The sequence below is a fragment of the Megalops cyprinoides genome, chromosome 18 (assembly GCF_013368585.1).
Source record: "Megalops cyprinoides isolate fMegCyp1 chromosome 18, fMegCyp1.pri, whole genome shotgun sequence".
Classification (NCBI taxonomy): Eukaryota; Metazoa; Chordata; class Actinopteri; order Elopiformes; family Megalopidae; genus Megalops; species Megalops cyprinoides.
Window position 1 is genome coordinate 28,506,342 of NC_050600.1, and position 24,411 is coordinate 28,530,752.

Sequence of the window (24,411 nt, forward strand, 5' to 3'; positions counted from 1 at the left end):
TACAACGGTCAGGCAGATGAAGAGTCTGACATGTCCCTTCCCGCCTTAACAACTGAGGAACTTCTAAATAGACTTTCTGAAAGCGGACTGGAGGTGACTGAGGAAGAAAGAAGAAAATTCAGAGGCGAGTTATCCAGCTAATTAATAAATAAAATGTATTATTTGAAAATAACTGAATGACTGTTACAAAGCTAATGTTAGTCAGTGCGCTAACGGTTAACTTTGCTAGCTAATGCTAGGTAATGCTATTCTGACTGAGGTGGCAAGCTAACGGTTTCATCCAATACCATGTGCTTTAGCCAGCAAAGTAATGTCAGCTCAGAAAAGATGGAGAATCTTACCTCAGTATAGCTAGGATAGTTGGTATTAGCTTGCCAACATGATGAAAATATAATGACGTCTAATGAACAGTATTGTACCTAGCTAGCCATTTCTAACCAATGAGAAATGTTAAACTTAAGGTCTTTACACATACAGGGCGATGCGAAAAAACGATGCGAAAGTGCGTTGTAGCGACGAATCGTGCTGTATGTGTAAAGACCTTAAAATTGAAAATCTAAGATGAACTAACGTTATAATGGGGGAAAATTATATTTCAGTCGTATAGTAGCTAGCTGGTTAATCAGCCATGTGGTTGCTAGGTACCAGGTGGTCTATGAAATGATGCTAATCTTTACTAATGAGCTTACTGGCTAGAGCTAGATAGTATCAGTGCTTACATCCAATTTTGTCTAGCTAACTAGTTGCTTGTAACATGACCATTCTAGTGATAACGTTAGCTGGGTAACTTAGCTATGTTATTTACTAGTTACCATATAGACATAGGAATGTTTTCTCCATATAACATTTTCTGTGCATTTAAATATAGTACTTTAACTGCGTAAATACACTTTCCTATTTTTCCTAATTTCCTAATTTTGTTTCGACCTATCCTCAGAAATAGTTATTTGTGAAATAATGTTCAGTTTTTTCTTCTGCAGAATATGAGGTGGATGGAGAAACTGTCAATGGTGGACTGACAGACCACATGATTTCACAACTGTTTGTGGGGTCCTTCAAGAAGCAAGTGAAATTTATTAACATTATCCATCAGCTGAAGACAGGCATTTGTGACAATGCCCCAGCTTCAATGTGTGGCAAGCGGTTGTATTATAGGGCACTAACCCGTGTAAAGGATCCGACTACACCACTCTGGGAATTTCACCCAAGGAAATATTTGCCTAAATCAGTCCCATTAACCCAAAAGGCACTCAGGTCCGTATACTAATAAGCAAGAGACGTGGTTCCATCTATGAATGATCTTTTATTAACAAAAGAAATTAAACAATAATAATAAAAAAGGGCCTTCAGTGACACAATCCACCATAGATCACAGAGGGACAGGGATAATCCTGAGAGCTGAGGCTTACCGGTGGAGGGGCAGGCTAGCTAGGGGAAGGGAGGTATCCCAAAGAGAAGCCACCCCAAATCACACGTGCCCACACATCCACACAATGGTGAAGGGTCAAACCAACGATGTACAGGTGAAGACGGCACACAGGAAAGGGGGATACCGCCACCAGAGAAACCAGCCCGCCCCCCACTTTAGGCTCTCAGTTTCTGCAAAACAGGGAAAAAAATGCATACAATGAATGGGGCAACACGTAACAACCAGCGCACCGAAACTGCAGTTGGCCAAATGCTGAAACAATAAACACTGGTTATCAGCAGCTATAAAAAAAGGCCTCCTGCCAGTGGTGCAACACAAAATAAAAGAAAAGAAAACCAGAAAGACTGGCATAGGCCAAGGGCTGAAACAGTGACACTGGCTCTCAGCAACTGTAGTAAAATGGCCTCCCGCCAGAGATGAAATTAAATACAAAAAAAAAGATAACAAAAAAAACAAAGGCACACTACACAGAATAATATCAATTGCCAAGATGGTCAAACAAGCAATTTACAAATTAGCGATGGGAGGAGATAATTAAAAGGAATAAACCCCACTCGCAATGCACCCTCACATGCATGCAACTGCAACAGACCCACAGGGGTAGCAAGCAACTAACACCACGAAGGAAAAAGGGTTTCAAACCAACGGTCTGAAACACAAGCAGCTAAAAGCGAAGCCAGCTATATGGACGTTAGCTGTAGGCAAAGCAGCAGCGTTCTTGCAGCGGGAGCCACAGTAGCACTCGTAATTCCCCAGTCGTTACGAGACACCAACCCTGGCCTATAGTCCCTGTAATACATGATAAAACGTCAGGCTTAAAAACAAAGATGATAAAGAAATTAAAACTAGCGCCATAATACGCTACATACCGATCAGGCGGCGTCTACTTGCTCAGGGAAGGGGAGAGCCCATTACGCTTACTCAGCTACTAACCGCGGTTACCTATAACAAAACACTTGGTTTACTACGTGCAACATAAGAGAACATCACAAGGGAAATAGGGGCACATACTAGCAATGATCTGTAAATAGGTAGCTTCCAGGGGAGATCCACCATAAAAGGACCTGCGAAATCATAAGCAGCCAATATAACAAGAGTAAACGCCAATACCTGCGACCAAGGCGGAAATCAGGTAAACGGGAAACGGGGCGTGCACTTGACGTCGAGTGTGAACCTAGACAAGTTACCTTTCCTTATATAGGAGTACCCACGTATAATGATTGGCTGGTAATTGCGGAGTGGTTAAGGAAGCAGAGCAGTGCCACTTAAATAGAACGAACAGGAATACCACATCCATCCTGCTACAATCTACCCCTCCTTCTTGCATCGTCGCCCCGACGATGGATCAGAAAGAACTAAGGTTACCAGAGCTAGCTCCAGGGCCTAAAAAGAGCAGAAACTGCATTAGATACAGGACCAGGAGGGTTTGCAGCCACTTGTGCCAATTCCCCCACAGGCCTTGGAAGGTGGTGGACATTGGAATGCTGGCCAGCAGTGGACCGTGTCGTCCTTCGTACTGCCACTTCGTTGGTGTCCGGGTAACTGGTTGACGGGGCAGCCGAAGAGGCAGATGGTGGACCAATCAAAGTAGGAGAAACCACTGAAGGGTCCGGCGCAGTGGGGATAGAGTCAGATTGTGGAAGCAGCAAGCGAGGGGTGGTTTGCGTCACCACAACTGGACTGGCAGATGGCAGAGTACGAGTTACCTGAGGAGCTTCGTGCCCCAGGACCAACAAGTCACTGTCATATGACAACTCATCCTCTGAGGGTGGCGAGTCAATGGAGGGTGGACTACTGGTGGAGGCACAACGGGGGAATTTACTTCGACCACGGCCTTCAAAAGGGTATGATGGACTTGCCTGGCCTTGGTCTGATTGTCTGTGGGTGCAATGGTGTAGACTGATCCACCCTCTCTAGGCGCTTTTAAGACCCGATATACCACAGAGCTCCACAGGTCTTGGATTTTATGACGCCCTCTTACACTGAAATTGCGCAGAAATACCAACTGACCCTCCCTCAGTGGTGCATCGCGAACATGCCGGTCATGATTCTTCTTCCGGCGTTCCGCAGCAGCCTTCAACCGCTCCCTGGCCCCTTCAAAGGCCATCTGCAATCGAGCCTGGTGCTCCTGAATCCATTCATGAACGTCTCCACCAATAGGATCCTGAACTCTGCCCAGCAGGAAATCAACCGGTAGCCTGGGTTCCTGGCCAAACATAAGGAAAAAGGGGGACTCGCCTGTTGCCTGATGGGGAGTGGTGTTATAACAGTAGAGTACCTGAGGCAGGCAGAAAGTCCAGTCTCTCTTCCGGGACACATGGAGAGTACGCAACAAGTTGTGAAGAGTCCTATTAAAACGTTCACATTGGCCATTGCCGACCGGGTGGTACGGGGTTGTGCGAGACTTCTCAATCCCATAAAGGCCACAAAGCTGCTGGATAAGAGAACTCTCAAAGTTGCGGCCCTGGTCCAAGTGTATACGGGCAGGGACACCGAACTTGGAAAACCATTCTGCAACCAAAACCTGAGCCACAGTAGAGGCGCGTTGATCACGGGTGGGAACCGCCAGTGTGTACTTACTGAAAACATCAGTCATAACAAGAACATTTTCCAGTCCATTCTGGGCAGGTTCCAATATGGTGTAATCAATGGCCAGAATTTCGTTAGGCCGTAAAGCCAACAGATGTCCCATGAAACTACGAGCAGTGGGATTGGTATCCTTGGCAACTTAGCACCTCTCACATGCCTGACATCAATGCGCCACCTCAGAAGACATACCTGGCCAGTAACACCGCTGCCGCAGTAGCTCTAATGTTCTCTCCACACCTTGATGGCCATGCTCCTGGTGGACCTGGGTCAGCACCTTTTTCTTTAGGGCACCAGGCAACAGCAGCTGGAACACTGGCTCAGCACCATCAGGGCGGAAAATCTGGCGATACAGAACTCCACTCTTCTCAACCAGGCGATCCCATTGTCGGAGTAATGCCAATGCGGGCCGAGATACCCGTTTCCGTTCCTCATAATTGGGATGCTCCTTCTGTCTCCAAAACACCAAGACTTCCTGGATAACTGGATCAGCCTGCTGGAGAGTGTAAACATCAGAAGGTGTATGACCAGGCAAAACTGTGACGGCAGCTTGGGTTACCTCAACCTTTTCCAACTGCAAAGCTTGCTGTAGGGGTTTGGGGAGCGAAGTGCCAGGGACCATAGCTTCCACCTCCTGTAGGCCTGGGGGATGCTGACGGGAGAGAGCATCCGCGTTCTTATTGCTTCTCCCTGACCGGTATTTTATCTCAAAATCAAAGGACGCGAGCTGGGCCGCCCACCGTTGTTCAGTAGCACGAAGCTTAGCAGATGACAAGTGACTAAGTGGGTTATTGTCAGTATAGACAACACACTTGTGGCCCAACAGGTACTCCCTGAATTTTTCCGTCATGGCCCACTTGAGTGCCAAGAACTCCAATTTCATTGAACTATAGTTCAGCATGTTGCGTTCCGTGGGCCTCGGCTGGCATAGGCTACTGGCCTCACCTTGCCTCCTTGCTCCTGAGAGAGCACTGCCCCTAGGCCACCATGACTCGCATCCACCTCTAAAATAAAGGGTAGGGAGAAGTCAGCATAAGCGAGCACTGGTGCTGTGGTAAGCTTGGTCTTCAGGGCCTCAAAACTTCTATGGCACTCCTCCGTCCATGCCCCAATGACAGCCCTCTCTGCCCTCTTCTTGGACCTTGTGCCTCCCAGCTCTGCCACCAGCCTATGTAGGGGGGCTGCTAACTTGGCAAAACCCTCAACAAAACGACGATAATAGCTGGCGAACCCCAGGAAAGACCTCAGCTCGGAGATCGTAGTGGGAGGCTGCCAGTTAGCTACCACTTCTATTTTACCTGGATCTGTGGAGACACCCTTGTCAGATATCACATGGCCTAGATACCGCACCTCTTGCTGGAAAAATGCACATTTTGTGAGCTTCACCTTCAAACCCTGCTGTTGAAGCCGACCCAGCACCACATCCAGCCTCACCAAATGTTGTTCTACTGTGGAAGAAAAAACCACAATATCATCAAGGTAGAGGAGCAATGATTGGCATTGTTGGTCACCAAATATCTGTTGCATTAATCTCTGGAAGGTGCTGGGGGCGTTACAGAGCCCAAAGGGCATCCGGTTCCACTCAAACAGGCCAAACGGAGTGCAGAATGCAGTTTTGGGCCTGTCTTCCTCGGTGACTGGGACCTGGTTATACCCACTGGCCAGGTCCATGGTGGAAAACCAGCGAGCACCTGCCAGTGCATCCAGGGATTCATCAATACGGGGTAGAGGGAACGCATCTTTCCTTGTCTTACTATTCAATTGCCGGTAGTCTACACACATGCGCAGACTGCCGTCTTTCTTTTTGACTAGAACAATGGGGGAGGCATAGGGGCTGCTACTCTCTCTGATCACCCGTGCTTCTAGCAGTTGATTGATATGCTCTTTAACCACCTCATACTCAGATGGGGGTATACGCCTATAGCTTTGCCTGATGGGAACATCGTCCAAAAGTGGGATATCATGAGCTATCAGGTTAGTGCAACCCAGATCCCCATCATGGGCAGCGAAAACTGAAGTGTACCTCCTAAGAAGGGACCTCACCTGGCTCTGTTCTTCAGCAGGCAGTAGAGACAGATCCATGGCCTCTATCTGGTCCTGCACAGCAGAGGAAACTGATTGGGACGCCACTGTAGCTGTACAAAATGGCACCGCAGTGACTCCTGCTGGCAGGCTGACAACATGAACAGTATCTAATGTGCCTACAATGGTGCGGGGGTACAGCAACACATCAGTGGAACCAACATTAACAATGGGTATGTGGGCTGTGCTTCGTATCACCTGAACTAATGCGGGGGAAGCCAGTAGTCCAGCGGGTAACCCAGAGTCTAAAGGTTCAAACAACACAGTAGTACCGGAATACTGCTCAGCGCATGTCGCCGTTACCAGCTTCATCACACCGCCTGGGATACGGCAAGCCTTCCCACCCCGAACTTTTACCTTACCTGAGGTATCACTAGGGATCTGCACACTATAACTATGACACTGTTGCAATGCCTGCACAACAGACTCTGGGGCCTCAGATACTGCGGGCAAATCGAACAATGCCAAGCCATGCCGTCCAAAGAGCTCTTGGTAGCATTTATGGATCACATTCATCCCCAGAACACCAGGGACCTGAGAGGACAAACCACCGGGGGGATCCTTAACCACCAACACCCCACACTGGGGCATCAACTTACCACAGAGCTCAACATCTAACTCTATGTAGCCAATATAGGGGATGGCCAACCCGTTGGCCGCTCTAAGCTGCAACCAGTGACAGGATTGGAGGCGCTCTTGACCCCACGGCTCAAAGTGCTGGAGGAAGAAGCTCTCTGTGACCGTAGACACCATGGACCCAGTATCTATTAAGCAAGGCACCTTAATTCCACCAAAGACCACATCCAGATGTGGACAAGACGACATCAGCTTAGAAGTACCCCGCAAACCCCTTGAAACAACCCCTGAGCCAGTGGATGCCCCACCTGAACTGTGGCTCTGCAGTCCGGTGGGCACTAGTTTTCCGGAGCCGGAGCTGGATGAGGCTGCCTACCAGAGGATGGGGGAGCATGCAAAGGCGGCTGGGAGCGAGGAGGAACACGTACCCCATCGCACTCCCTAGCAAAATGACCAGGCTGCTGACAGCGTCTACATATTATGGGGCCATTACGAGGTGAACGACTACGCTGATGAGAACTTTGCAAAAGAGCAATGCTCTGCGTAAGCTGATGTAACTGCTCTTGCTGACGTTTCAACAGTTCCCTCATCCCATTCATCTCAGACACCTGGGGTGAATTAACCACACTCTGAGGACCACCCTGGACCCCATATTGAATACCGAATGCTGAAGGAACAGAGTGACTTCGGCCCCTCACACCGCCTGGCAAACCCTCACGTTCCCACCTAATCGCCTCCCCCCTGACTTCAAGTAAAGTAGCAGTGGGCTGTCCTACGCACCATCTGTTTTAGTTCACGACGGAGAGCACTGTCAAAGACATGCTCAACAAACTGGTCCCTCAGTAAATCTTCGGCATTTAGCATATCACTAGGCGCACGCCGTTTCACTTTCTCCATAAGGCTCATCAATGCAAGGGAGAACTCTTGCAGAGTCTCCCCTTCTTGTTGCCTTCTGGAGAAAAAGGCCTCCTGCAAGGCTACATAGGACTCGGAGCACCCATACAGCTCCTGCAACACAGCAATTATCCTAGCTGGGTCCCCTCGTTCCGCGCTAGGGCGATATTTTATCTCATCACGGGCTTCCCCTTCTAAATGATCAAACAGAAAAAATGCTTGGTCAGACGTAGACAAATGCCGCGCCCTCATACAAGCTTCTACCTCCTCAATCCACTCATTTAAACCTATACCAGATCTTCCTCGAAACATGGGGCATTTCCTATCCCGGGGCACGAGAACCAGTCTCTCTGTTACAGGGATAGTAGCAGTGGAAGGGACAGTAGGTGGCGCAAAAGTAGTAGAAGGCACAGCACTAGGGCCAGGTATGGCAAAAGCCCTTTCCTGACGAAGCCTCTCATTATCTGCTTTCAACTGTGCAACTAGATCCCTCAGTTCTTGCAATTCCTCCTCCATAACTACAACCTTATCAATGAAGGGAAACTACAGCTGAGGAGGGGGTAACACAGGACAAATGAGCAACAAGTTGACCAAGAATCTCACCAAGACTTGTTACAGGGCCACAAGAAATCAGCTGCTGCTTTGCCTCTAAGAAAACATTGAACCGGCACCCCTGCACACAGAATAGCATTTACTCAGGGTAACCAACAACAAATTTACAAGAAAGCAAAAAAACACAAAAGAAAAATAGAACACACGTCTCTGCTTTCAGAAAGTATATCCTGCCGGCTACGCCAGATTGTGGCAAGCGGTAGTATTATAGGGCACTAACCCGTGTAAAGGATCCGACCACGCCACCCTGGGAATTTCACCCAAGGAAATATTTACCCAAATCAGTCCCATTAACCAAAAAGGCACTCAGGTCCGTATACTAATAAGCAGGAGACGTGGTTCCATCTATAAATGATCTTTTATTAACAGAGGAAATTAAAGCAATAATAAAAAAGGGCCTTCAGTGACACAATCCACCATAGATCACAGAGGGACAGGGTTAATCCTGAGAGCTGAGGCTTACCGGTGGAGGGGCAGGCTAGCTAGGGAAAGAGAGGTATCCCAAAGAGAAGCCACCCCAAATCACACGTGCCCACACATCCACACACACACACAATGGTGAAGGGTCAACCCAACGATGTACAAGTGAAGACGGCACACAGGAAAGGGGGATACCGCCACCAAAGGAACCAGCCCGCCCCCCCCACTTTAGGCTCTCAGCTGCTGCAAGACAGGGAAAAGGATGCATACAATGAATGGGACAACACGTAACAACCAGCGCACCGAAACTGCAGTTGGCCAAATGCTGAAACAATAAACACTGGTTATCAGCAGCTATAAAAAATAAGGCCTCCTGCCAGTGGTGCAGCACAAAATAAAAGAAAAGAAAACCAGAAAGACTGGCGTAGGCCAAGGGCTGAAACAGTGACACTGGCTCTCAGCCACTGTAGTAAAATGGCCTCCTGCCAGAGATGAAATTAAATACAAAAAAAAGATAACAAAAAAACAAAGGCACACTACACAGAGTAATATCAATTGCCAAGATGGTCAAACAAGCAATTTACAGATTAGCGAGGGGAGGAGATAATTAAAAGGAATAAGCCCCACTCGCAATGCACCCTCACATGCATGCAACTGCACAGACCCACGGGGGTAGCAAGCAACTAACACCACGAAGGACAAAAAAAGGGGTTTCAAACCAACGGTCTGAAACACAAGCAGCTAAAAAAACGAAGCCAGCTTTATGGACGTTAGCTGTAGGCAAAGCAGCAGCGTTCTTGCAGTGGGAGCCACAGTAGCACTCGTAATTCCCCAGTCGTTACGAGACACCAACCACGGCCTATAGTCCCTGTAATACAAAAACGTCAGGCTTAAAAACAATGATAAAGAAATTAAAACTAGCGCCATAATACGCTACGTACCGATCAGGCGGCGTCTACTTGCTCAGGGAAGGGGAGAACCCATTACGCTTACTCGGCTACTAACCGCGGTTACCTATAACAAAACACTCGGTTTACTACGTGCAACATAAGGGAACATCACAAGGGAAATAGGGGCACATACCAGCAATGATCTGTAAATAGGTAGTGTCCAGGGGAGATCCACCATAAAAGGACCTGCGAAGTCATAAGCAGCCAATATAACAAGAGTAAACGATAAACAAAGGAAGCAGAAAAGCGCGAATAAAACTCCAATACCTGCGACCAAGGCGGAAATCAGGTGAACAGGAAACGGGGCGTGCACTTGACATCGAGTGTGAACCTAGACAAGTTACCCTTCCTTATATAGGAGTACCCACGTATAATGATTGGCCGGTAATTACGGCGTGGTTAAGGAAGCGGAACAGTGCCACTTAAATAGAACGAACAGGAATACCACATCCATCCTGCTACACGTGCATTGCTTTGGGGTTTTGTATTCTTCTTGCCTGGGCTTGAAAGAAAATATGAGCAGGTTTTCTTGTGATTTCTATGCAACAAACTGCTGTGACTCAAGTGTTTTCCTTTTTAGTTCAGAATTTTACCTTCAGCCGTACTGATAATATCATACACTCTACAGGCACCTTAAAGGCAAAAGGCATTGCTACCGTTTTAGCAGCTCCAAATTTGGAATTCGTCCATGGGAAGAAAAGCAACTTGTGGTTTCAATCAATATTACCTTTTATAATGTAGTAACGTTAACTCAATACAACCAGGTAGCACATTCACACTGTGACAGTAAGATTCATGATCAGGACCAATTACAGTATGCGCCCGTGGTGATTTTGCAAGCGATTAGCTGAGAATGTTTCTCATTGAATGCTTTTTCTCAGCTCCACCAGCCTTCACGGATTCCCTTTCTGAAACACAGAAGAGATATTTTCTCTGTTAAAGCAACAGTATATTCCATAGAAAGTGGCAGATGCATACAATGAAGAAACACAGATCCAGAAGGATATCAAACAAAATACTATCACACACTATCATATGACAGGGGGAAAATACATTTGGACATAAAGCAATCGTTGCAGGAGATTACAAGACAAATTTCCCAACAAAAGATTTCCCAGTGTTTCTAAAGAATGTTTTGAAACTTGATCCATACTCACAGCAGCCATAAAGCCTGTTGATCCTCTGAATGTCCAGGTCTGACAGATTTCGCCTCTGTCCAATTGGCTGATTTGGGTCGGGTATGGGAGTGATAGTTTCTTGTCCATACTGGGTTGAGAAAGCACTTCTAGACAAATGGAAGCAAAAGGAATTGTTTGTGATGGATTCCATTTCAAATCCATCACTAATTGGTGGAAGTCTCAACGTGAATACGACCCCTGTCCTTACCTTCCATAATGCATGATAGAAGAATAGTCATATGGAGTGTTGAGGTTATTAGTGTCTTGTTTCTGAAAGTTGTAGACCGAGTCTGTAATAGGAAGGAACTGATTAAGAACTCATTGGGTCACTGTGGGAAGCGTAGGTATGCATTTCTGCCTATTTAAAACATAGTGTTGTGATAATTTCATGCTTAGTCAGTACATCTTCCGGTATACGTGTTTGCAAAAGAGCTCGGCTTTATTAAAACAGAGGCCCGGTTGTTAGTAGGAAGGGGATTTCCTCACATGGTGCGACGTATTCCCAGTTGATGCGAACGTATTGATCTCGGTCGCTCCTTGTGTGCTCGTGATAGAAGCCCAGCGCGTGGTTCAGCTCATGCTGAATGATGCCGTTATAAACACAGCCGAATCTGGCCAGAGAAACTACCTGTCTGCCTCCTGTTCTCCCAAGATACGAATAGCAACTGCAGGGAGAGAGAAGATGACCATTTCAGTGTTGCCCAAACGCTCCAGATTCAAAGGCGAGGGGTATTGCACGGCAGTTCGTTCTGCCTTTGGTGACTTGTGAAGAATGAGACGAAGCATTAGCGGACACAGTCAAACAGGACTGCTTTGAGAGCTCACCCGTCTTTGCTCTCAATGCTGATGTAGTCTGACTGACTCTGCCGGGGGACAAAGCGAATGCAAGTTCTTGTGTGGAACGTATTCATGGCGTACTCAATCCTCCACTTTTCAAAGTAGGCTGTAGAAGCAAAAGCATGCATCAGATACATAATCATGGACAGCCCTCCGCACAATATTTACAACCACATCTGGGCTCCAATTTGCTTTCCTGGAAATAGTCTGAGTTACCAAAATGTATCGTTTCTGTCAGTGCTCCGCCTCCTTAGCTGTCGTGCTTTTGTTTTCCCTGTGTTTTTCCTGCCCCGCTCCCCGCCCGGTCTCCGCCCGCCTGATTGCCTGCACACCTGCTTTCCATCCCCTCGTCAGCCTTGCCCTATATGTTCCCTGCTTTTCCCTGTCCGGTTGCTAGTTCGTCACAGTGTTTTTCGCCTGTTTCGTCCCCGCGTTTGCTTTATGCTTCTGTCTGCCTGTTTTCCGTTTCTCGACCCTGCTTGTACCCTGACCTCGTTTTTGCCTGCCTCCTTGCCTCGTTTGCTTGATTGCCTGCCTGTCCGGTTCCCCGACCTTGCCTGCTCCGATTTCCCGATCCTTGCTTTGCCCACGGACTGTCTCCCGGTTTTCGACCCTGCCTGTTTTCGGATTAGCGCTTTGCCTGACGATTCCATTAGAGACGCACGGAACCCGACGCTCCCGTGGTCCGCGCCTGAGTCCCTGCCTGAGCTCCGACAGTACGAACTAGCCACCATGGACTCAGCGGACCTAGCCCAGCTGCGGGCTGCACTGGAGCTGCAGGGCGCGTTGTTGGGGGGGCACCAGTCCCAGCTGGGAGCCATCGGCCGGTCCCTGGAGGGCCTCGCTGCCAGCCTCGCCAGCGTCACGTCCCAGCTGCAACAGCTGCAGCTGAGCCAGGGTAATCGCCTCTCGCCGCCTGCGGCAGCTCCCCCACCAGTTTCACCAGTACCCCCGAGCCGGGAGCCCCGTCTGCCTCCTCCCGAGTCATACGCGGGAGATCCAGGAACCTGTCGGTCGTTCCTCTCCCAGTGCTCTCTGGTTTTCGAACTGCAGCCCTCCACGTTTCCCACGGACCGGGCGAGGATCGCTTACGTCGTTACCCTGCTGACGGGACGTGCCAGGGAGTGGGGCACTGCGGTCTGGGACGCCGGCGTCTCTTTCTGCCAGTCCTTCACAGCCTTTGCTGAGGAGATGAGGAGGGTCTTCGACCGATCCAGACACGGTCGCGAGGCTGCAAGGGAGATGCTCAGGATTCGCCAGGGGCGCCGGTCAGTGTCGGACTTTGCGATAGACTTTCGCACTCTCGCTGCCACCACTGGCTGGAATACTACGGCGCAGTACGACGCCTTTCTTCACGGCCTTTCGGAGTCCATCAAGGACGAGCTGGCTACTCGGGAACTGCCCTCCAGCTTTGACGCCCTGGTGGATCTGGCCATCCGTGTCGACCAGCGCCTGTCGCAGCGGTGCCGGGAGAGAGGAGCCAGTGGATTGCTGAGCCCCTTCAAAGAACTGCCCGCACCGGTTGCGCGTAGCCCCGCCATTCTGCCGCCTACTTCCCCGGAGCCGATGCAAGTAGACCGCACTCGCATGACTCGCCTGTCCCCTGCCGAGCGACAGAGGAGGATTAGCGCCGGAGCCTGCCTGTACTGCGGTCTGCCAGGGCATTTCGTGGCGACCTGCCCTGTTAAAAGCCAGCGCTCACCCGTAGCAGGGGGAGTACAGGTGAGCGTGACCCCTTTAAGCCAGTCCCCTGAGATCCGCCCCCTGTTTTCGGCCACTCTGCTCATCGGGGGTCGTTCCCATGCTGTCTCTGTTTTAATCGATTCGGGGGCTGATGGGAGTTTCATTGATGCCGGCTTGGCGGCCCGATTGCAGCTACCCCGTATCCCGCTGCACTCACCGCTAGAAGCCCACGCCATCACCGGGGCCCCTCTGGTCCGCATCACCCACGCTACCCCCCCCGTGAGCTTCCTCATCTCCGGCAACCATCGCGAAGAGATCGTGTTGCACGTGCTAGACACCCCACAAGCTTCCGTGGTCCTGGGCCATCCCTGGCTAGCTCAGCACAACCCCCACGTTGACTGGCAGGGCAACAAGATTCTGGGTTGGAGCCCGTTCTGCCATTCTCACTGTCTTCGCGATGCTCTGACTCCGATGTCACCTGACGCCGCCGCACCCGAGGAATTCCCGGACCTGTCAGCAGTGCCGCTGGAGTACCTGGACTTGAAGCCAGTCTTCAGTAAGTCCCGCGCCACCTCGCTTCCTCCGCATCGCCCCTACGACTGTGCGATTGATCTCCTGCCCAGCTCCTCACCCCCGAGGGGGCGCCTGTACTCCCTGTCTCCGCCGGAGAGGAAGGCCATGGATCGCTACATCCGGGAGTCCCTAGCCGCCGGGATCATCCGCCCATCCTCCTCGCCTGCCGGGGCGGGGTTTTTCTTCGTCGGTAAGAAGGACGGCTCTCTCCGTCCCTGCATTGATTACCGGGGTCTCAATGCCATCACCGTTAAGAATCGCTACCCCCTACCGCTCCTGTCCGCTGCTTTTGAGTCGTTGCAAGGGGCCACCGTCTTCACCAAACTCGACCTCCGCAACGCTTACCACCTGGTCCGTATCCGTGAGGGAGACGAGTGGAAGACTGCCTTCAACACTCCATCCGGGCACTATGAATATTTGGTCATGCCGTTCGGGTTAATGAATTCCCCCGCTGTGTTTCAGTCTCTGGTAAACGATGTGCTCCGGGACATGCTGAACCGGTTGGTCTTCGTTTACCTAGACGACATACTCATCTTCTCCCGCTCCCTGTCCGAACACGTTCAGCATGTCCGTCGGGTTCTCCAGCGCCTGCTGGAGAATCACCTGTATGTCAAAGCGGAGAAATGCGAATTCCATCGGAAGACCGTCTCCTTCCTGGGATTCGTGATCACAGCGGGAGAGATCCAAATGGACCGGCAGAAAGTGCGAGCAGTAGAGGAGTGGCCTCGCCCCACTTCCCGTCGAGAGCTGCAGCGCTTCCTCGGCTTTGCAAATTTTTACCGCCGCTTCGTTCGGAATTACAGCACGGTAGCGGCTCCCCTCACTGCTTTGACGTCTGTCAATAGGGCTTTTACCTGGTCCCCGGGAGCCGAGGAGGCATTTCGCAACCTGAAGGGCCGCTTCACCTCAGCGCCCATTCTAACCCAGCCCGATCCTGCCCGACAGTTCGTCGTGGAGGTGGACGCCTCGGACGTGGGAGTGGGGGCCGTCCTTTCACAACGCTCCGCTTCCGACAACAAGCTCCGCCCATGTGCTTACTACTCCCACCGTCTTTCACCCTCTGAGCGCAATTACGACATCGGTGACCGGGAGCTACTTGCTGTGAAACTGGCGCTGGAGGAGTGGAGGCATTGGCTGGAGGGGGCGAAGACGCCGTTCCTGGTGTGGACCGATCATAAGAACCTGGAATACATCAGGTCGGCTAAGCGTCTGAACCCCCGACAGGCCCGCTGGTCCCTGCTGTTTTCCCGGTTCGACTTCACTCTGTCCTACCGACCGGGAACCAAGAATGGGAAACCCGATGCTCTGTCTCGCCTGTTCGCGCCAGCAGACGAGATCCAGGAACCCAGCACCATTTTGCCTGCCCGATGCCTGGTCGCAGCGGCGCAATGGGACATCGAGACCATCGTCCACGCCGCTCTCCGGACCGAACCGGGTCCCAGCTCCTGTCCCCCTAATCGCCTCTTCGTTCCCCGTTCAGTCCGATCCCAGGTCCTGCAATGGGGACACTCGTCCAGACTCGCCGGCCATCCCGGCGCCCGACGTACGGCGGTGTTCATCAGTCGGCGGTTCTGGTGGCCCACCATCAAAGAGGACGTCCGCAGCTTTGTTTCTGCCTGCTCGGTCTGCGCCCGAAACAAGACGTCTAACCAGCCGCCTGCTGGTCTGCTGCAACCCCTGCCGGTTCCCCGACGACCCTGGTCCCACATTGCGCTGGATTTCGTCACCGGTCTGCCCCCATCTAATGGTAACACCACCATCCTCACCATCGTCGATCGGTTTTCCAAGTCCGTCCACTTCGTTCCACTCCCCAAGCTCCCCTCTGCCAGAGAAACCGCCCAACTGCTCGTACACCACGTGTTCAGGCTGCACGGGCTGCCCATTGACGTGGTGTCTGATCGGGGTCCCCAGTTCACCTCTCACTTCTGGAGGGCTTTTTGCAGGCTGCTGGGCGCCACGGTCAGTTTGTCGTCCGGTTTCCACCCCCAGTCCAACGGCCAAGCCGAGCGGGCGAACCAGCAACTGGAGACTGTGCTGCGGTGTCTCACCTCCCAAGAGCCATCAGCATGGAGCCAGCAACTGCCATGGGTGGAGTACGCCATCAACTCCCTGCCCTCGTCGTCGTCGGGACTGTCTCCCTTTCAGTGCTGTCTTGGTTACCAGCCCCCCCTGTTCCCAGCCCAGGAGGAGGAGGTCGGCGTCCCCTCAGCAGCGGCGTTTATCCGGCGTTGTCACCGCACCTGGAGGCGTGCGCGGCTCGCCCTGCTGCGAGCCTCAGCCCAGACTAAACGCTTCGCCGACCGCCGCCGCTCCAAAGCCCCCCGCTATCGCCTGGGTCAGCGGGTGTGGCTCTCCACTAGGGACCTTCCCCTCAGGACAGACTCCCGCAAGCTCACTCCTCGCTTCATCGGGCCGTTCCCTATCGCCAAGGTGATCGGTCCCGCGGCGGTCCGCCTCAAGCTACCGCTCTCTCTCCGCCGCATACATCCCACCTTCCATGTCTCCAGGATCAAGCCCGTCGTCCGTAGCCCCCTCTGCCCGGCTCCGCGGGCTCCTCCACCTCCTCGCCTGATCGACGGGACAAAGGCATACACTGTGCGCCGCCTGCTTAAGGTTAGGCGACGGGGGCGCGGACTCCAGTACCTGGTTGACTGGGAGGGCTACGGCCCCGAGGAGAGGTGTTGGGTCCCTGCCAGGGACATCCTGGATCCTGCCCTCATCAGGGACTTCCACCGCCGGCATCCTGGCGCACCCGCTAGGACGCCTGGGGGCGTCCGTAGAGGGGGGGGTACTGTCAGTGCTCCGCCTCCTTAGCTGTCGTGCTTTTGTTTTCCCTGTGTTTTTCCTGCCCCGCTCCCCGCCCGGTCTCCGCCCGCCTGATTGCCTGCACACCTGCTTTCCATCCCCTCGTCAGCCTTGCCCTATATGTTCCCTGCTTTTCCCTGTCCGGTTGCTAGTTCGTCACAGTGTTTTTCGCCTGTTTCGTCCCCGCGTTTGCTTTATGCTTCTGTCTGCCTGTTTTCCGTTTCTCGACCCTGCTTGTACCCTGACCTCGTTTTTGCCTGCCTCCTTGCCTCGTTTGCTTGATTGCCTGCCTGTCCGGTTCCCCGACCTTGCCTGCTCCGATTTCCCGATCCTTGCTTTGCCCACGGACTGTCTCCCGGTTTTCGACCCTGCCTGTTTTCGGATTAGCGCTTTGCCTGACGATTCCATTAGAGACGCACGGAACCCGACGCTCCCGTGGTCCGCGCCTGAGTCCCTGCCTGAGCTCCGACAGTTTCAAAGCACTCCTCATATTTCTAGAGTATCACAAATGATTCATTTTCTTTTACTCTTCCCAAATCAAAGGCAGATTTGCCCTGCACCTACAGAAGTCATCGCTCACTGTGTACGGCACTTCGACAAGTCCGTTTGAGGATTTCCTCCATAGGCACTTTCTATGCCAGCAGTTCAGGGCATTCCTGGTGTTTGATACGATCAGGTCCCCCTCCATCAGCATCTGACTGGATCCTTTGAGGCCGGAGCAGAGAGATTTTCAGCATCATGGGATCGATAGAAGGTACTGAATGATCATTCAGAATTATTGACATTTCGGCCAAACTAGCATTTGCTCTTCCTTCTGCACATTTCAAAGTGATTGTGGGAAGTTTGCACATTATGGAAGCCGTCAAAATATAAATCAAGAGTAATATAAACTTTAGTGAGGATTTCTTTGAACCGTCATCCGTTAACAAAGTGGAAATGAAGCACGAACCATTGTTTGACTCCAGAATCCGGGTTGTGATGTCCAGATCTTCGGGGTCCTCTATCTGGATAACTTTGAAATAGATTTCAAAATTCAGGATGCATAATGACCCTATAGTCTCATTCTGTTTTGATGGAAAATATGCGCATTTGAAATGGAAGTCAGACACAACATTATTTCTCTGAGGATGATGTAGCAACAGAGCAATGGGGACTCACCCTTTCCACTCTCAAGCTTCTGAAATGGAAATGCAGACAGACACACAGTGAATAAGGTTGAACAAGTGCTCGAACGCTTGAGTGATAAGCTCCACTGTGTTTAGAGGACCGTCTCTTACCATGAGAGGATGTGCCTGTGAGAGGCTCAGCAGCAGCGCTAGCACAGTGGAGACGAGTCTGTGGTCCATCTTCTGTCAGCGTACGGAGACACTCAGGATGGTTCCCTCAGGATGACTTGACGTCTGAGATCCGGCAGGCCCAGTCTTTTATACAGATTTCCACAGGTGTGCCAGCAAAGGGATCAAGGTTTGCCGACAATACTCCACACCCAAAATAAGCCTTTAAGACAGAGACCGCTAAATTTGTGATCAGCAATTCAATGAAAAGTGGAGGCATTACAGGCCATTGTTTTTAAAGTGCTCATCTTGGCTAATCGGTGCAAACCAACCATCTCCTACAAAACACACAGATTTTGCGTACAAAAGGTTTTGAACGCGATCTTCAAGTAGGATTCTTCAACACATAATTTTTAAACAACCTTCAATCACTGCTTTGTGTTTGAATAACTGAAAATTTCCAGAGTGGAGATAGGAGCTGATGGAATGAAGTCTCAGTTCACACATTTCTCAATTCTCAGTCCTCAGTTTGCATGTAATTTTGCAGGAACTCCCTTGACTCGCTATACGCGCTGTTTTAAATTCCGAATATGACAAACAACGAGCCCGATCGTCTGCACCTCTGTACACGATTCACTTTAATTCAGTCACACCACATGTACTCAGAACGTTACACTGTCATTGCCAGGAACATCTGGGACGGTCATTATTATATGAAACAAGGTAAATCAACTCACCATTTTCTTTCATTTTTATTAGGTGTACGTGTTAATAACAATCATTTTTCCTTATAAGACGCTGATGTTACTGGATGAAATTGAGATGTAGTGGACGTTTTCTGGGAATTTCTCTCAAGGGGCAACATTTTAGCTTCCAGTCCATTTATAACCTATATGCTTTTGGAAACAGGTACATGGAAATCATTTGTTGCAACTATGTAAATAGGCAAGACTATATGCTACAGTCCAGTCAATTCATGCAGGGAGTCATTTTGCACGTAGCTCATAGTAATCACTTTGATAACATTTGTCATCAATATTGTGCTTTACCCAGGATTTCTTTGCTAAGATATACCTGATAGTTAGTATGGAAGACATGAATTACTGTGTCAGCTTGCAAACTAATGTTGGGTATCTAATGACCAAGCTTGCTAAACATTCTTTTCTTTGTTTTCATGTAAGATTTTTTTTTTTTTTTAACATATTCATGAGAACATTGCTGTTAAATGTAGGCACAAAAAGCGAGAATAATGATTGAGTAGATATTTTCCTCTGGGCAAGTTAAAACTTGGTACAATCTCTCCTGAGGAGATTTTGCTCAGCTGGCTAACATTAGCTGGCTAGCTGCCACTTTAAAACGAAAAACATTAACAAAATCATTTAGCCATCTTGCCATGTGACTATTGAAACAAAAACAAATCCTATATATACAGGTTAATTCATCAAAATTAAGATGAAAATGCTTTAGGTAGAATGCAGTGTCACATTAGTGAGATCCCCTAACTGTATCCCTCAATGGCTTCCGGGTGCTACAGCTGGTCAAGTGGGAGAGTGAGTGCGTAGACTCACGAAATGAGTGAAATAACAGGAAAATGACATGGGAAAAATCATTGACTTTAATGATAAATTTATGCAAACAGAAATATTACAATACACAATGTATTGAACATACATTAAAATAATGCTTTCATATTAATGTATGTTTATGTTGCCTTTTTAATATCAATAAAAATCTATACTCCTTCTTCAGGTTGCAGTTGTGTGTAAGACAACAGCAGAGATAAATTGCTTTTTCAACCACTTCAAATGAATGCAGAATTCAAACCGTTGGTTTTACACTACAAGCTACTGTGACATCACAGTATATAGACAACGGTCACTGGTCTTTCAATGCTTCAGCGGGCCCAATAAAGGGGAGTGATAAGAAGGGGATTGAGGAGGATAAGTGGACAGGGGGAAGTAAATGGGTGGGAGGAGGGGAGTGAAAAGAAGTTTATAAAGACCAGTAGAATATGGAAGGAAAATGGAGCTTAAAACGGTGCAGCTCCACATCCAAAAATTAAAGTGCACTCTCGAAACCCATTTCTTTAGAAGGATTCTCATAACCTTTCATAACTGTGATGATAATTTGAATTGGTAGCAGATTATTTATACTGCCTGTAAGCCATTATGACATCATCATGTTTGAGCTCACAGTCAAAAGATAATTCCTACCAGCCTTTGATGGGTTCAAAGGCTTTCTGCCATTCCTGGGCGCTCTCCGGAATATTTACTCACTTGCCCTCAGAAGCTCCCCTCAAAATGGGACAACGACAAGGAAAGCGGAAGGAGAGGGATGATGTTAAGAGGGGACAGGCAGAGGGAGGAGTAGGAGACGGGGAGTGAGAAATAGAGGGAGAGGATGAGTGAGAAGGAGACCTTTGACTTTTATAACCCCTCTTCATGTAATAAACCTATGCAGGACAAAGCTTTCTCCCGCCATCAAAAACTAGAGGTTAGTGGAGAGATGTATCAGTTATATCTTACAGAACTTATTATCGCAAAGAGGAGAAGAGAGAAGATGGAAGGGCAGAGTGAGGAGAAAGTGAGGGGGGAGTGAAAGAGTGACATACAGAGAGAGAGAGAGAGAGAGAGAGAGAGGAGTAGAAGGGGAGTGACACATCTATACCTCTAACATGTTGTTTTAAGAATAGTTCAGTCTTTTTTCATATCAGCTCAAATGATGTTTCATGTGACTGTTATTTCTTCTTTTTTTATGAAGAGACCCTATTGCTTGGAGCTTTACACAAATGGTAGGATAGGTTGTGCCGTGTGTTTTTCTTTTCCTCTCATGTCATTCCCTCATTCTTCTTGTCATTGGTTTACTTCTTTCTTATATCTTTCTTTGTTTATAATGACGTGCATTGCTTTGGGGTTTTGTATTCTTCTTGCCTGGGCTTGAAAGAAAATATGAGCAGGTTTTCTTGTGATTTCTATGCAACAAACTGCTGTGACTCAAGTGTTTTCCTTTTTAGTTCAGAATTTTACCTTCAGCCGTACTGATAATATCATACACTCTACAGGCACCTTAAAGGCAAAAGGCATTGCTACCGTTTTAGCAGCTCCAAATTTGGAATTCGTCCATGGGAAGAAAAGCAACTTGTGGTTTCAATCAATATTACCTTTTATAATGTAGTAACGTTAAGTCAATACAACCAGGTAGCACATTCACACTGTGACAGTAAGATTCATGATCAGGACCAATTACAGTATGCGCCCGTGGTGATTTTGCAAGCGATTAGCTGAGAATGTTTCTCATTGAATGCTTTTTCTCAGCTCCACCAGCCTTCACGGATTCCCTTTCTGAAACACAGAAGAGATATTTTCTCTGTTAAAGCAACAGTATATTCCATAGAAAGTGGCAGATGCATACAATGAAGAAACACAGATCCAGAAGGATATCAAACAAAATACTATCACACACTATCATATGACAGGGGGAAAATACATTTGGACATAAAGCAATCGTTGCAGGAGATTACAAGACAAATTTCCCAACAAAAGATTTCCCAGTGTTTCTAAAGAATGTTTTGAAACTTGATCCATACTCACAGCAGCCATAAAGCCTGTTGATCCTCTGAATGTCCAGGTCTGACAGATTTCGCCTCTGTCCAATTGGCTGATTTGGGTCGGGTATGGGAGTGATAGTTTCTTGTCCATACTGGGTTGAGAAAGCACTTCTAGACAAATGGAAGCAAAAGGAATTGTTTGTGATGGATTCCATTTCAAATCCATCACTAATTGGTGGAAGTCTCAACGTGAATACGACCCCTGTCCTTACCTTCCATAATGCATGATAGAAGAATAGTCATATGGAGTGTTGAGGTTATTAGTGTCCTGTTTCTGAAAGTTGTAGACCGAGTCTGTAATAGGAAGGAACTGATTAAGAACTCATTGGGTCACTGTGGGAAGCGTAGGTATGCATTTCTGCCTATTTAAAACATAGTGTTGTGATAATTTCATGCTTAGTCAGTACATCTTCCGGTATACGTGTTTGCAAAAGAGCTCGGCTTTATTAAAACAGAGGCCCGGTTGTTAGTAGGAAGGGGATTTCCTCACATGGTGCGACGTATTCCCAGTTGATGCGAACGTATTGATCTCGGTCGCTCCTTGTGTGCTCGTGATAGAAGCCCAGCGCGTGGTTCAGCTCATGCTGAATGATGCCGTTATAAACACAGCCGAATCTGGCCAGAGAAACTACCTGTCTGCCTCCTGTTCTCCCAAGATACGAATAGCAACTGCAGGGAGAGAGAAGATGACCATTTCAGTGTTGCCCAAACGCTCCAGATTCAAAGGCGAGGGGTATTGCACGGCAGTTCGTTCTGCCTTTGGTGACTTGTGAAGAATGAGACGAAGCATTAGCGGACACAGTCAAACAGGACTGCTTTGAGAGCTCACCCGTCTTTGCTCTCAATGCTGATGTAGTCTGACTGACTCTGCCGGGGGACAAAGCGAATGCAAGTTCTTGTGTGGAACGTATTCATGGCGTACTCAATCCTCCACTTTTCAAAGTAGGCTGTAGAAGCAAAAGCATGCATCAGATACATAATCATGGACAGCCCTCCGCACAATATTTACAACCACATCTGGGCTCCAATTTGCTTTCCTGGAAATAGTCTGAGTTACCAAAATGTATCGTTTCAAAGCACTCCTCATATTTCTAGAGTATCACAAATGATTCATTTTCTTTTACTCTTCCCAAATCAAAGGCAGATTTGCCCTGCACCTACAGAAGTCATCGCTCACTGTGTACGGCACTTCGACAAGTCCGTTTGAGGATTTCCTCCATAGGCACTTTCTATGCCAGCAGTTCAGGGCATTCCTGGTGTTTGATACGATCAGGTCCCCCTCCATCAGCATCTGACTGGATCCTTTGAGGCCGGAGCAGAGAGATTTTCAGCATCATGGGATCGATAGAAGGTACTGAATGATCATTCAGAATTATTGACATTTCGGCCAAACTAGCATTTGCTCTTCCTTCTGCACATTTCAAAGTGATTGTGGGAAGTTTGCACATTATGGAAGCCGTCAAAATATAAATCAAGAGTAATATAAACTTTAGTGAGGATTTCTTTGAACCGTCATCCGTTAACACAGTGGAAATGAAGCACGAACCATTGTTTGACTCCAGAATCCGGGTTGTGATGTCCAGATCTTCGGGGTCCTCTATCTGGATAACTTTGAAATAGATTTCAAAATTCAGGATGCATAATGACCCTATAGTCTCATTCTGTTTTGATGGAAAATATGCGCATTTGAAATGGAAGTCAGACACAACATTATTTCTCTGAGGATGATGTAGCAACAGAGCAATGGGGACTCACCCTCTCCACTCTCAAGCTTCTGAAATGGAAATGCAGACAGACACACAGTGAATAAGGTTGAACAAGTGCTCGAACGCTTGAGTGATAAGCTCCACTGTGTTTAGAGGACCGTCTCTTACCATGAGAGGATGTGCCTGTGAGAGGCTCAGCAGCAGCGCTAGCACAGTGGAGACGAGTCTGTGGTCCATCTTCTGTCAGCGTACGGAGACACTCAGGATGGTTCCCTCAGGATGACTTGACGTCTGAGATCCGGCAGGCCCAGTCTTTTATACAGATTTCCACAGGTGTGCCAGCAAAGGGATCAAGGTTTGCCGACAATACTCCACACCCAAAATAAGCCTTTAAGACAGAGACCGCTAAATTTGTGATCAGCAATTCAATGAAAAGTGGAGGCATTACAGGCCATTGTTTTTAAAGTGCTCATCTTGGCTAATCGGTGCAAACCAACCATCTCCTACAAAACACACAGATTTTGCGTACAAAAGGTTTTGAACGCGATCTTCAAGTAGGATTCTTCAACACATAATTTTTAAACAACCTTCAATCACTGCTTTGTGTTTGAATAACTGAAAATTTCCAGAGTGGAGATAGGAGCTGATGGAATGAAGTCTCAGTTCACACATTTCTCAATTCTCAGTCCTCAGTTTGCATGTAATTTTGCAGGAACTCCCTTGACTCGCTATACGCGCTGTTTTAAATTCCGAATATGACAAACAACGAGCCCGATCGTCTGCACCTCTGTACACGATTCACTTTAATTCAGTCACACCACATGTACTCAGAACGTTACACTGTCATTGCCAGGAACATCTGGGACGGTCATTATTATATGAAACAAGGTAAATCAACTCACCATTTTCTTTCATTTTTATTAGGTGTACGTGTTAATAACAATCATTTTTCCTTATAAGACGCTGATGTTACTGGATGAAATTGAGATGTAGTGGACGTTTTCTGGGAATTTCTCTCAAGGGGCAACATTTTAGCTTCCAGTCCATTTATAACCTATATGCTTTTGGAAACAGGTACATGGAAATCATTTGTTGCAACTATGTAAATAGGCAAGACTATATGCTACAGTCCAGTCAATTCATGCAGGGAGTCATTTTGCACGTAGCTCATAGTAATCACTTTGATAACATTTGTCATC

General features: G+C 48.6%; 2 protein-coding genes across 2 annotated transcripts; both read right to left on the reverse strand.

Moving 5' to 3' along the window:
- Positions 1-10,426: 10,426 nt before the first annotated feature.
- Positions 10,427-11,717, reverse strand: LOC118793049 (high choriolytic enzyme 1-like). The gene is made up of 5 exons (XM_036550995.1): positions 11,553-11,717; positions 11,214-11,392; positions 10,936-11,017; positions 10,703-10,834; positions 10,427-10,457 (listed from the first exon to the last, which is right to left on the reverse strand). Exons 1-5 carry the CDS (start codon positions 11,705-11,707, stop codon positions 10,427-10,429), a joined length of 579 nt encoding a protein of 192 aa, XP_036406888.1. The 5' UTR covers positions 11,708-11,717.
- Positions 11,718-16,662: 4,945 nt separating this feature from the next.
- Positions 16,663-23,612, reverse strand: LOC118793678 (high choriolytic enzyme 1-like; the record flags this gene model as incomplete). Its single annotated transcript, XM_036551924.1, has 9 exons — positions 23,381-23,612; positions 23,262-23,280; positions 23,053-23,115; positions 22,668-22,808; positions 22,336-22,453; positions 21,997-22,175; positions 21,719-21,800; positions 21,490-21,617; positions 16,663-16,673 (listed from the first exon to the last, which is right to left on the reverse strand). Coding segments are annotated over exons 1-9 (810 nt in total), but the record flags the coding sequence as incomplete, so codon positions are not given.
- Between the last annotated feature and the right edge of the window lie 799 nt (positions 23,613-24,411).